Here is a 12815-nt window from a genome sequence, read left to right as displayed (position 1 = left end):
CACGCTCGATAAGATATACATCTGCATGCACAAGATATGTATGATCCATCCACGTCAAAAATGCAAATTGCAAAATGCAAAATACTTGGTTCGTAATATTCGTAGTTATGCGCAATATAAGGACATGACCTAGTCTAATTTCATATGCAAAACAATAGAAACAGGCCCTCGCTCAAAGACACTTCCAATCCATCAGGGCATCTAGCAAGAGGAATGGGCAGAGCCTAAGCATGAATAACTCCCAGCTCTTCATCTATTCGCTGTCACTGGCCATATCATTATCCGAGCCCATGGTTTCATCTTGAATACCCTCCGCCATAATATACTCCGCCTTTTGCAAGGTCTGCTTGATCTCAGGCTTGTTGAAGACCAAGTCTGCAGGTTTTTGACCATGCTTATTCCGCACCCGGGGATCACAACCAGCCTCACACATCATATTAATCATCTCCTCGCCCACCTGCGAGTCCTTGTCGTTGGCGTAACGTACGGCAATGTGTAGCGGTGTGTCTTTGTCCAAGCGGGTCAGGGGGTCGCACTCGAAGTACTGAATGTCGAACAAGGCATCCATAACCTCGTCTGTAAAAATGACTAGTTAGCCAGCTGTCGCAAATAATGATAACAGCGATGCAGTCCTCGAAACGTACAGCTTCCGTATAAAGCGCAAATGTGCAATGCGTGGTTCCCCAAGGCATCCGTCACATTGTTGAAGAATTCTGCGACCTCCTCATTTGTCTTCTCGTTCATACCATCGAGAATCTGTTCGATCAGGTCTTGATTGTTTCGGCGACAAGCCTCGACAACCAGCTCGCGGGGGGAAGCACCCTGAAGTACATAGCGGTCAGCGAGGCCATGCAACACGGGTAGTCCAGTGACTCACTTCGTCGTCGGCCATGGTGATTAATCGAGATTTCAGGCGGGTAATTTAGCACAGATGTAGCTATTCTGGTTGCGCTGATGTGGTTATCGCGGAAGCTGATCCGAAACGTTCGAAGGCTAGAGTGGCGCAGTGGGATTTTGACTGAGTGGAGCTGTAATGTGTTTCTGGCGGCGCAGTCGTGTGAAGGATTATGTACAAATCCGCGATCAGATCTCGGGGGAATGCCAAAGATTAGGTGATTTCGATTGTTTTTTGGAGTGTTGTTATTCGGACGCTGCTTTCCCCAGGGACATCCCACGGATCAGGTGATTTTCCGGAACCCCCGCCGCAGTTAGCCGCGCGCCTAGAACTGCCCGCGAACTGGCTTCACGATTGACGATTTACGACGGGAGCAACTCGGGCGCATAGGATTTGGCCAGCATCCGAGTTCTTGAAGCTGCACAGTCTACAAGGATTCAACATATCTACAGCTAGATTGGGCCCTTCACGATGCCGCTAGTTTGTCTGTATCCTTTTCCTGGAGAGCAAAAAAAAAAGCTTCACCCGATAGCGACAGCCACTGACTCGTTCTCTTCCTCTAGTCTGCCCCAACTGCAGCAATGCGCTGACTATCGCCCGCTCGGAATCTACCAACCAATACCCCATGGGTGTGAACCGATTCGAGTGCCGAACCTGTCCCTATGAGTGGGCGCTGGAAAAGAAGTGGTATGACCGGACCGACATGAAGCAGAAGGAGGTCGAAGAGGCTCTTGGTGGCAAGGATGAGTGGAAGAATGCGGACAGTGTGGCCAGTGAGTTCTACCGAGGGCTTTGGATTCCTTGATCATGGGCTAACAATGTGTAGCACAATGCCCCAAGGAAGGCTGCAACGGCGAGCGGGCATACTTCTACCAGCTACAGATTCGCAGTGCAGACGAGCCGATGACTACATTCTTGCGGGTAGGTTCTATGACTTCCACCCCCTCACCTCCTTGCATGGGGCCAAAGCTCGAGAAACTGACAGCTGTGGCTAGTGTACGAAATGTGCAACCCAGTGGAGAGAAAACTAATGCCCAAAGAGGGTCATTTCCTCCGTATCAATTACTTTTATTTTGCTCTCTATTACGAGGGGTTTGTTTCGCATTGAAAAATGGCGCTAGGGATTGATTGGCGTTTGGATCACAACAAGATAGATACCCAAAATTTGATCGACGTCAGATGCACAGATTCTCGGTCCCGGATAGGCAAAAGTCAAAGAAAATTGGGTTTTTATAGATAGAACAAACCCATGGGTCTCCGTCGATTAGTAGCTTACGAGAAAAGAAAAGCCTGGCTGACTTTTTGATTACCGTATAAATGGAGGAGTTGGAGTCATTAGTATAACCTATGCCTATTTTAGACCCCGATATCTATATATATTCCGTTTCAGCTGCGGAATATTTAAATCCAAATCAATGTGGCGAAACCAAAAAGACCAAAAAGTTTTCGCTGCATAACACTGGATCATAGTGGGGTTGGAGCTTTGGCGGTGACGGCCTCTGCCCCGCGGCTGAGGGGCAGGTGGGATATACGACTAATGCAAAGAAAAACTCTTCATTCAGTGATAGTGGGATAAGAAAAACCTGCGGAAGAAAAAAACATAGAACAAAACAATACAAACGGAAGGCCCGACCTGACTGCGTTGCTGCCCAGTCGGCCCAGTCATATGGAAAGTGGACTAGAAGGACACGATGAGAGAAAAAATTCATACAAAAGTGGATCCCGATTAAAGAGGAAACCAGGGAAACAACGAAAAAAGTGAGAGAGAATTAGGTAGATGGTACCTAGAGTTACTATGAGAGACAGCGGAGAGGCTCAGGTAGAAGATACCCAAACATCCCACCAAGAAGATTCTGCGTTGGTCCCGCTAAGGTGGGGTTGAGTCAAACTTGGATCAACCAATTATATCACGCTATTGGAAAGGGCTTGAACCCGCCCACTACTCGCCTCTCTCGCTTGCCCCTCCATATAAGGATTTCCCCCCCTCCCACAGAATTTTTCTTTCTTCCCCTCGTCCGCATCAGTACGTATAACTTCCCTCCCCCTACCTTTCTCTCTTCTTTTCTTCTTCATCCATCTGACTTACTTGTCACAGTACCTTTACGCACGCCGTAAAATCTGTGCAATTTTCGAATCCTTTTTAAGAATTCATCCTTCAAACCGTCAACATGGGGTATGTTTCGAATCAAACACTTCCCCATCAAGTCATCCCTTCATCAATACTAACTCCTCTGGCAGTAAGGAAGAGCGTTCCCACATCAACATCGTCGTTATCGGCCACGTCGATTCCGGCAAGTCCACCACCACTGGTAAGCTTTCCTCCTACCCCTCCTCCCTCAATCAACATACTGATTCAATAAACAGGTCACCTGATCTACAAGTGCGGTGGTATTGACCAGCGTACCATTGAGAAGTTCGAGAAGGAGGCTGCTGAGCTCGGAAAGGGTTCCTTCAAGTATGCCTGGGTTCTTGACAAGCTCAAGGCTGAGCGTGAGCGTGGTATCACCATCGATATCGCTCTCTGGAAGTTCCAGACTGCCAAGTTCGAGGTCACCGTCATTGGTAAGCTTCATATCATTCTGTCAGCGTCACCGATACATGTACTAACATTATTCTCACAGATGCCCCCGGTCACCGTGATTTCATCAAGAACATGATCACTGGTACTTCCCAGGCTGATTGCGCTATTCTCATCATCGCCTCCGGTGTTGGTGAGTTCGAGGCTGGTATCTCCAAGGATGGCCAGACCCGTGAGCACGCTCTGCTTGCCTTCACCCTCGGTGTCCGCCAGCTCATCGTTGCCCTCAACAAGATGGACACCTGCAAGTGGTCCGAGGACCGTTACAAGGAGATTGTCCAGAACACCTCCGGTTTCATCAAGAAGGTCGGCTTCAACCCCAAGACCGTTCCCTTCGTCCCCATCTCCGGTTTCAACGGTGACAACATGCTTGAGCCCTCCGAGAACTGCCCCTGGTACAAGGGTTGGGAGAAGGAGACCAAGGGTGGCAAGGTCACTGGTAAGACTCTGTTCGATGCCATTGACGCCATCGAGCCCCCCGTCCGTCCCTCCAACAAGCCCCTCCGTCTGCCCCTCCAGGATGTCTACAAGATCTCCGGTATTGGCACGGTTCCCGTCGGTCGTGTCGAGACTGGTATCATCTCCCCCGGTATGGTTGTTACCTTCGCTCCTGCCAACGTCACCACTGAGGTGAAGTCCGTCGAGATGCACCACCAGCAGCTCAAGGAGGGTGTCCCCGGTGACAACGTTGGTTTCAACGTCAAGAACGTCTCCGTCAAGGAGGTTCGCCGTGGTAACGTCGCCTCTGACTCCAAGAACGACCCCGCCATGGCCGCTGCTTCCTTCAACGCCCAGGTTATCGTTCTCAACCACCCCGGTCAGATCGGTGCTGGATACGCTCCCGTTCTCGACTGCCACACCGCTCACATTGCTTGCAAGTTCTCTGAGCTCCTTGAGAAGATTGACCGCCGTACTGGTAAGTCCGTTGAGGACAACCCCAAGTTCGTCAAGTCTGGTGATGCCGCCATCGTCAAGATGATTCCCTCCAAGCCCATGTGTGTTGAGGCCTTCACCGACTACCCCCCTCTCGGTCGTTTCGCCGTCCGTGACATGCGTCAGACCGTTGCCGTCGGTGTCATCAAGTCTGTTGACAAGACCGCCGGTGGTGCTGGTAAGGTCACCAAGGCCGCTGCCAAGGCTGGCAAGAAATAAGTGATTTGCGGATGACCAAAGAGACGCCGTGATGATTTTTTTTCTTCAAAATGCTTTTATGGATGGAGCTAGACTTTGCTGTGTAGTTTAAGAAAAAATAGCTACCTACAGATTCGTGACTCAAGTCATTCCCTTCCATTCCAAGTAATTGTAGATGATACTTTAGATAGTGATGTCGAATTTCTTACGGTGTCTATGGATGTTGTGGGTTCTACGTTTCATGAGCCCGCCTAGTACACCCGTCCTGTGCAGTGGTGTGCCTTGCTATTTCCCCTCTACGGATGAGACCCCACCCAGTCCCCACCCATTTACGCATTTCTCTCCGAGAATACATATGATTTTACAAGCGCTTATCCCTCGGTTCCTTTGTCTAAATATAAATGAGTGACGACTTCTCCGCATCCATGATCCTTTGAAACAAATTCCCAAACCTTAAAGCCTGATAAGAGGAGGCCATTCCATTGGTCCAAGTTTACGTACCTTTGGTTCATACGACCGGGCTAAGGTAGCAGTTAATGTAGGCAATATGCTGAATTGTTTCTGTGAATCAGGTACCGACTGGTAATCTTCAATAGCCATTGACACTAGGCGAGCACCTAGTTAAGGCTCTCGGTCCTTATTCAGTCCAGAGTGGGTTGCATCATTATCTTGAGAATATACCATTCAATACCTCAATCTCCGGAATCAACATCTCCCTTTCCTTCGCTTGTTGCATCTATGGAAACAATTATATCAATCGAATCCATTCACGAATACGAATGGGTGAAGAGATAGAACATTAAAAACATATGGAGAAGATCGAGGAATTCATACCACCATAAGTATGTACATATACATATATGTATTCGCGGTCATGGTCCTTATCTGGGGTAACAAACAAATGAAGGGATATACTTTGGAACATTGGAACCTCACTTGCGAGACTTGATATATACCCATATCTACCTCTCCTCAAGTGCCCCGTGACTACCTACAGTACATTGAAATAAATTGTCGGGTCTTTCCATTCAGCGCACCATACAGACGCCGCTATGACGAAATCAAACACCTGTTTCTGCTTTTTCCAAGGGAATCAATATAGTGGCGAACTTCAAATGATCAAAATGACTACCTCTGATTGACTTGGCCATGCTGATGTGCCGAATCGGTCCTCAATTATGTACTATATGACCTGCCCACTGGTTTTGCATGTGCAATATTCAATGTTTGTAGTCCTGCCACAAGGTTTCATGTACCGATGTTGATGCCAGAATTCAACATTTGACTGCCCATCTTATCATCACCCTTATGTAGGTAACAGCACTCCACACAGGTGCCTTTTCCAAATTGCTTTTTTACCAAGTATTCTCTACAACCTTTGAAAGGACTGATTCACCCTTCAACCCAGTCATGAAGCCTCAAGAATAGCCGTCAATTTCAATCAACTCACCTCACCTCACCAATTCACCAAGAACTCCATTCCTCGCTCAAGATGTCTGAAGAAGTTATTCGCAACTTGGATCTTTTGGTTGAAACTCGTTACCGGCCATGAGGTGGTTGACTCGGTTTGAGAAGAGCCCCGAAATGCGGGCACTGTGGAGTGCAGGTAACTTCTTAGCCAATACCTTTATTGTCTGCGTGATCAAACAGTGAATTCTTCCGTACCTTTGCCTTTCATTTTAATAGCCATTTTCGTGTTCGTTTTCGTTTTCGGTTTTTGTTATCTTTTACTTTAATCGGCATGCTCAAGGCCGCCCTGGGAACGACCAACGAAGGTATTTTGTCGAAGCATCTTCATGCCGATAAATATATTAAGATAACAATGATCACTGAAAAAGTGATCGATATCTCGATCGCGCTTCAAATGTTGTGGGATCTTATCAGCACGGGACGGATTGTATATGACTCGACTATCTATATCCTTGAGCGTGGCCGCGCAAGGTCGAGATTATTGGAAGATGGTTGTTTCAAGTTTATTTTGTCTTTTTTGGAGCTCGACTTGCTGATTCTAGTCCGTGTCAAATGTCTTGCTGATAATTAGAGTCTATGAAAGTCCTTGTCGTTACCTGCCATTAGCATTTTGAAAATCGAATCAGATCATACATTCGATCATATCATTCTGCTAATTCTATATGTTGTGATGTTGTGCGCTTGGAGGCCGGGCAAAATTTTATCCACTTATCTAGGTAGACATGGGCATGATAAGCCCTGGAAGAATCTCAGGCAGGTATGGCTTGCAGTATAAAATTCATGCTTCTCTGGGTATCTATCAAACCAACAGGCGACCATGTGCAATCAAAAAGACAATAGAAAATCTAATCACTCTCCTCATCCTCCGACCCAGAAGACGTAGCAGCCCTCCTGGATGCCCTCGGTCTATCTCGATGTCCGTTCGTCTGAGTCTGAGTCTGAGCCTGAGTCTGAGGCCCAGCCGTCTCTCCAACATTCTCTTTCAACGCAGGCAAGCCCAGTGTCCTCCTCAACCGTATCTCAAAGTCCTTCTGTGCCCCCCTGGTTACCTGTGACAGCTCATCATTCTCCTCCCTATCCTCCATAGAATCAAACCCGTACCCATAAACCTCCCGAACTAACCCAGCCACACCCCCAGATCCAACTTCCACCTTCCCCCTCTGTCCGACCATGTACTCGATGACCTCTTCTCCGCCTGTCATCTCTCGCGTGCGAACAAGATACCCTTCTTTGCACAGCCTTTGTAGTAGCTTCTCCGTCTTCTCGATGGGTGTGTACTGATCCGAGTTCGTGCGTGCAAGGTACCGCTCGAGTTTCTGGTCTGAGACCGCGCCCCCGTTCAACGAGATCACGGCAATAATGAAGCTGTATAACGCCGTGTAGGTACTTTCTGTGCTGGTTGAGGGGGCTTTGGTAGGTGTCAGGATAGAGGGATTGCGATACGGAAGTGGGAGGGTAGTTGATAACATCCAAGATTTGTTGGAGTTGGATTGTTTCTCAGTTTTTTGAGCGGCTGGTTTTCATTCTTTGTTAGCTTTGAGTTCCCTTTCCTGTTTCCTGTTTCCTGTCTTGGAGTAGTCTTTTCAAGCCAGCAAGCATGGTAGATCTTTCTCTCTCTCCCTCGCTCTCTCTTTCTTCCGGTGGTCTGCTGGTAGAGCTTAACAAATACAGAAAATGGAAACTCACCTCTCCGTTGCGAGATTGTCACTTTCTCACGTGCAGGCAACTCAACCATCTCCATTCCAAACTTCTCTCTGAGCTGCTTCTGCGCGTTTTCGAAAACAATTTTGAACATGCCCGTTCCAAGATCGCCGAGGACTTTTGTACTGATATCCGTGCGTCGGATTGGTAGGCGTCCGTATTCGCTTGCTAGTGCAAAGCGGACCATCTTCTTGACCAGCGCATCTAGACTGGTTGGCGCGCGTGCGCCGTGGGCACTGGCGTCGGACATATCTTCTTGGGATGACGATCTGCTTCTTTGGCGACGGCGGGTTTGTTGAGTTTGAGAGGCGTCAGAGTCCTCGGGGTCCTGGGGGTTTATTTAGTATGCGACTTGGGTTTATTTGCTGGGATTTGTCATGTAACGTACCGCTCTGCGTTTGCGTGATGGAGGCATGGTGGGGATTTTTGTATGCGATTGAATTTGGGGTTCTATAGAGATTGGAGATTTGAGATTTTGGAATAGTGAGATTTGGAGGTAGGTATTGAGATGGAGGTGGGCGGTTCTTTAATGGACGCGACGCGATGATCAAAGAGTTGCGCTGATTTTACCATATCGGGGTTGGTCTGTGCACATCTTTATCTTTTCTTTGGACTTTCCCGTTCTTTGAACTAAAAATAATCCAAGGAAAGCATTTTAAGAATATACTAATCGGGATTCCAGGGAAAAAGAATGTTAGAGAAAACATGCTTCGATGGCATTTGAATTTCTGCTAAGCGACTATATCCATATGGTGTACTCGATGTCTCCATAAACTGAACTAGCGGGAGGTATTATTTTCTAGAACAACAATAACTGATACAACAACGCTGAGGATCAAGAAAGAACAAACAAGGTCTAAATCACTGGTTGGTCTTCTCATTCACGGCCTCCTTGACCTCCTCCTTGGTCTTCTGGATGAGACCATAGACCCAGCCCAGTGACTCCTGCGAAAGCAGCAAGCTAGTGGTGAGCGCAGCCTTTCCCGAGTTCACCAGACCACTACCCCCAGCCTTCTTGTACTCGGAGCCATAGGTGTCGAAGACATGGGTCTTGACATCGCCTGCGAACCGCACTGGAGAGGAGGCACGGTTGTAGATAGTGCCGCGGATCTTCTGGGTTTCTTCACGGATGATAGGGAAGCGGGTATCGATTTGGCTCAAGCCCTTATCACCAAGGGAATCGGCACGAGTGAGATAGGGAGCAATGTAGCTGTAAGGTGTTGAGAAGTAGGGCAGGACTGGTTTGGCAAAGCGGTTGTAGCCTTGATCGGCAAATTCGAGAGACTTGGCGCCATATGGGTTGTCCTTGAAGAGAGTGATGGTGTCTGAGACAACAGGGTAGGAGGAGAGATGCTAGAGAAGTTGATGTTAGAGAAGAGGTATTGTGCACATGCGGCAGGGTAACGTACATTGAAGAACTGAGAATGGACCTTCTCGCCGTTGACGACTGGTTCACCCATGGTGTCTGAGTTGGCGTGGGGCATATGGAAGGAGGATTTCAAAAGAGGGAAAGGGGTGGGGGGGGGGGGGGGATGATTTGAAAAGGGAGATTTAGAGAGAAGTAGAAGAAGAGTAGGACAGATAAAGAAAAAAGTGCCAAGTTGGGTTGGTATATAGGCCCAGATTTCACATGTGATTGTGCAATTGACTCGAAGGTCAGAGCGGCAATCGCACCATGTACGCTTTCTGGTTTTAATAAATCATATTTCCTGTTATTTTACCGTTTTATATAGGTTTTAAACACGGGTTGAATTTATTCTTTTTCTCTTTTTCCCCCTCCTCTACCGTTCTTTTCGATCTTCAATCCCCGCCACCAATGCTGACGCCATCGTGATTTGACTTTAGTTATGCAATCTCGATCCAAAAAAAAACTTGACTAGAGAATTGAGACTAGAAAATTGAAATCTAGACACGAAATGAACCTTGGAATTATGCTTGCCCAATTGTTACAATTTCCTTGCATTCGCATTCAATTGATAAGAACATTCACATGTGATAGCGGGTCCTTAAACGTCGACGCATTCGGACTCCACCCACTGTGCTTTGTAACATACTACATACTTGATACTTTATATTCCCTTATCCGCTTCAAGGTTCTACTCCATTTCCGTGATGTAAGCCTCACATCATATCTTAGCTCGAATCCATTTACGCAAACCCTGCTCTGACCACCCGTGTATCAGAATTGGGCTCAAGGGGGTAATAAAAACACCTTATCACTCCATCCACACCTGCATACTTTAGTGTCAAACCTCCCCATAAATCTGGCCCAGGCCCGTGACACCTGCAAGACGGGTTTGACTTGCTCATAATCCCTGAGTCCAGCCTCGCCCGCACCTGGATCCACCTTGGCCTGAGCGTCGAACTTAGCAATGCATGGCCCTCTAGCCACCCCCTCCACTTCGCTAATCCAAGGTCCCCATTGAGCAATCAAGAAAACACTGAAGCCATGGCGGCCGGCTCAGTATTCCTCATACGTACCCCCCTGTCGAAGATGTTTGGCATTGACCGGGTGCGAAGCTAGACCGGCTGAGTAGACTATACTCCGTACTCCATGCCGCACAAGGTTCTGGACGTGTTCGCGATCGCCGCTTACCGGGTTTATGTGCCCCGGATGTCGTGCTACGGCCTCGATGGGCGATTCGTTCCAAAAACCTTCCGATTCTCGGCGATCGGGCTATGCGCCGCGAAATAGTATGAAACTATGGGCTTGCTTTCTTGGGTAATTTCTTTCTACGCGCGGACCTTCTGGTTGGCTAGGGATTAATTTCTCATTATCCTAGCATATGACTGACAGGGACTTGAATATACTTGCATGCGCGGGTAGTACTGCAGGCAGCATAAATCGGAATGACTGGGAAATGATCTTGACAACGGGTGCAAGCTAGTGTCAAGTTACGATACGGTCTCGTCTATATAGAAATTGAGGCTGCAGATGAAACCCTTTCCCCCTTCTTTTGATCATGGCCACAGAAAACTCGTGAGGGAATGGTGATATAGCCTGTCGAATTGGTGGCAATCATGCCTCTGGCCCTAGTAGATCAGCGTGAACTCAAACGCAGAAATTATGAGCACGGGCTAAAAATTCATGGGAGACCGTTTACCCCGGTCTGGACTCGCAGCAAGCATATGTCTGTCAATCCTGTTAGCCGACAGAGAACAAAAGTACGCCGTTTTGTGTACATAACCGTCAGTATTCCCCGAAATATCCAGTTCTCTCATTGCCCCGGACCAGCTTCATGTCGGGCCCCGTATATGCACAGTCCCATGTTCATCATTCCTGCTTTTAGTTTGGGGTCAGTTGCGTCACCTATCGACCAGGGTAGTACATTATCTTTCAGCTCATACTTCATACCACCTACTTGAATTGTATACCGAGGAAGTAGATCGGTCGATTTGGGTTTGCCCTATGGGATCGGGGCAGTGCTTTCGGTGGCGGAACTTGCTATTGCTTTGTTGTCGATTGATTTAGGCTAGATGCTTTGCTGGCAAACAAAGATGAATACTAGTATGATTTTGGTTAGTGTGGCGTTTCACATGCAATGAAGATATGGAGGGTTGGGGATTGATGAGTTGTATATGTGATGAAGTCAACTTTTCGATGTAGTTGAGTTAAGATTAATCACATGGACTCGAAGCCACCATTCTTATTTACTCTTATTCCAGGTAACGTGAATCCAGGTGACTTGAAGCTACATGTGACCCGGGGGACTGGGCGCGAGCGCAGTCAAGACTCCACATGAAAGTTCAAGTGCTCAACACGCAGTACGAAATAGAAACTCGGGAATGCGCAAGGCCTAGAAGTGACACTGGGAGAAGTCTTGGTAACATCATGGTCGCATGGGAATTTTAGTGGAACGGTACTGGACATGTGTCGTACACGTGGGAGTGGCGGAAAAGGTTCAAACAAGAAAAGAATAGTTGTTCATATTTTCCATTTCATTCAGAGGCACCAGGTCTTGTATGGCAAACCTCCTTGTTTCAAACTGGACATCGATACATTCCCTCTTCTGTTTCCAGCTCTGGTATATGTTCCATCCCATCGCAGGGACTGAATGTGCTCGATGGTTTTTTCTTCCCCGCCTTCAACTAGAACCGTGCTCGCTCGAAACGACAAAACGCCGGGGGTGATCCGTTTAGAAACCTAAGATCCTAAGTCAGCAAAACGTAGGCGGTGATAGTCGCTGGTAGAACATACGGAGAGGAGTGAAGAACCAGCGGTTCTTTCCGCTGGTGTAGCGGTCCTCAAGGGCCTTCTTGACAGTCTTCTTGGCGTCCTCACGCTGAGAAACCTCCTTGAAGGTCTCGGCGGAGACAACACCCTTAAGACCCTCGAGCTCAAGGGTGTAACGGGTGGGCATCAAGTGGTTGTAGTTGATGACCTTGATGAAAGGCTTGACCTTGGAGCGGCGGTCGACGAGCTTCTTGCCCATGCGGCGGGTGACCTTCTGGGGGTAACGCTCGATACCGGCAACAATGGCGAAGGGGAAGGGGTGAGCCTTAGAGCCAGTGTCGGAAGGCTGGACAATGACGACCTGTCGAATTGCGCTGTCAGTCTTCATTCCGTCGCGCAGCATTTTCCCCATTTAACGATTTCTCCAGATTTTCCTCGAACATCCTTTTGCCGGCCACAAACACGTAGAATCCTTCTCTTTATAATGCTGTCGTTCTCATTCTCTTGTCTTCGGGGGGAGCGTTCGATTGTCGTACCTTCTTACCGGCGTAACGGCCACGGGTGATGATGGCCACACGGCCCACTTTCATGACTATCGCGCAATTCTCGTCAGCATGGAATCGAAGGATAGGATCGTATAGGTATCGAATACGCACACTTCATTGTGAAGGTCCCGTTAAGCGGCGAAGTTGGCGGGTTGGTTGTCGGAGTACGGAACAGTCAAAGATCGAAGTGTTCAGGTTTTCGCTTGGGTAAGAGAGGGCTCAGGGCAAGTGAGATTTGTGTGCGATGGTATGATTGGCTGTCTTACCGACAAACTGCGGCTAGACCTGATTGGGAGTATTTCCCCATTGGGTTCATCGGAT

General features: G+C 48.1%; 6 protein-coding genes across 6 annotated transcripts; 2 read left to right on the top strand and 4 right to left on the bottom strand.

Annotated features, from left to right (window-relative positions):
- Positions 1-253: 253 nt before the first annotated feature.
- N7520_007340 (ankyrin repeat-containing protein ANK1) lies at positions 254-892 on the bottom strand (the record flags this gene model as incomplete). Its single annotated transcript, XM_057141274.1, has 3 exons — positions 254-576; positions 645-822; positions 878-892. 3 exons carry the CDS (start codon positions 890-892, stop codon positions 254-256), a joined length of 516 nt encoding a protein of 171 aa, XP_056995280.1.
- Positions 893-1520: 628 nt separating this feature from the next.
- Positions 1521-1926, top strand: N7520_007339 (DNA-directed RNA polymerase III core subunit RPC11; the record flags this gene model as incomplete). Its single annotated transcript, XM_057141273.1, has 3 exons — positions 1521-1668; positions 1722-1816; positions 1891-1926. The coding sequence occupies 3 exons, from the start codon at positions 1521-1523 to the stop codon at positions 1924-1926; spliced, it is 279 nt and encodes a 92-aa protein (XP_056995279.1).
- A 1137-nt stretch (positions 1927-3063) lies between these two features.
- N7520_007338 (elongation factor 1-alpha) lies at positions 3064-4625 on the top strand (the record flags this gene model as incomplete). The annotated part of the gene is made up of 4 exons (XM_057141272.1): positions 3064-3068; positions 3134-3204; positions 3260-3457; positions 3517-4625. 4 exons carry the CDS (start codon positions 3064-3066, stop codon positions 4623-4625), a joined length of 1383 nt encoding a protein of 460 aa, XP_056995278.1.
- Positions 4626-6919: 2294 nt separating this feature from the next.
- On the bottom strand, positions 6920-8190 carry N7520_007337 (MAGE domain-containing protein; the record flags this gene model as incomplete). Its single annotated transcript, XM_057141271.1, has 3 exons — positions 6920-7587; positions 7761-8103; positions 8164-8190. The coding sequence occupies 3 exons, from the start codon at positions 8188-8190 to the stop codon at positions 6920-6922; spliced, it is 1038 nt and encodes a 345-aa protein (XP_056995277.1).
- Positions 8191-8636: 446 nt separating this feature from the next.
- N7520_007336 (putative pathogenesis associated protein Cap20) lies at positions 8637-9235 on the bottom strand (the record flags this gene model as incomplete). The annotated part of the gene is made up of 2 exons (XM_057141270.1): positions 8637-9128; positions 9185-9235. 2 exons carry the CDS (start codon positions 9233-9235, stop codon positions 8637-8639), a joined length of 543 nt encoding a protein of 180 aa, XP_056995276.1.
- A 2676-nt stretch (positions 9236-11911) lies between these two features.
- Positions 11912-12612, bottom strand: N7520_007335 (60S ribosomal protein eL27; the record flags this gene model as incomplete). The annotated part of the gene is made up of 4 exons (XM_057141269.1): positions 11912-11919; positions 11974-12310; positions 12486-12541; positions 12606-12612. 4 exons carry the CDS (start codon positions 12610-12612, stop codon positions 11912-11914), a joined length of 408 nt encoding a protein of 135 aa, XP_056995275.1.
- Positions 12613-12815: the final 203 nt, after the last annotated feature.

Source organism: Penicillium odoratum, assembly GCF_028828045.1.
Source record: "Penicillium odoratum strain IBT 22623 chromosome Unknown utg000005l_segment0_segment0, whole genome shotgun sequence".
NCBI classification, from domain to species: Eukaryota; Fungi; Ascomycota; class Eurotiomycetes; order Eurotiales; family Aspergillaceae; genus Penicillium; species Penicillium odoratum.
This window is presented reverse-complemented; position numbering and strand designations above follow the sequence as displayed.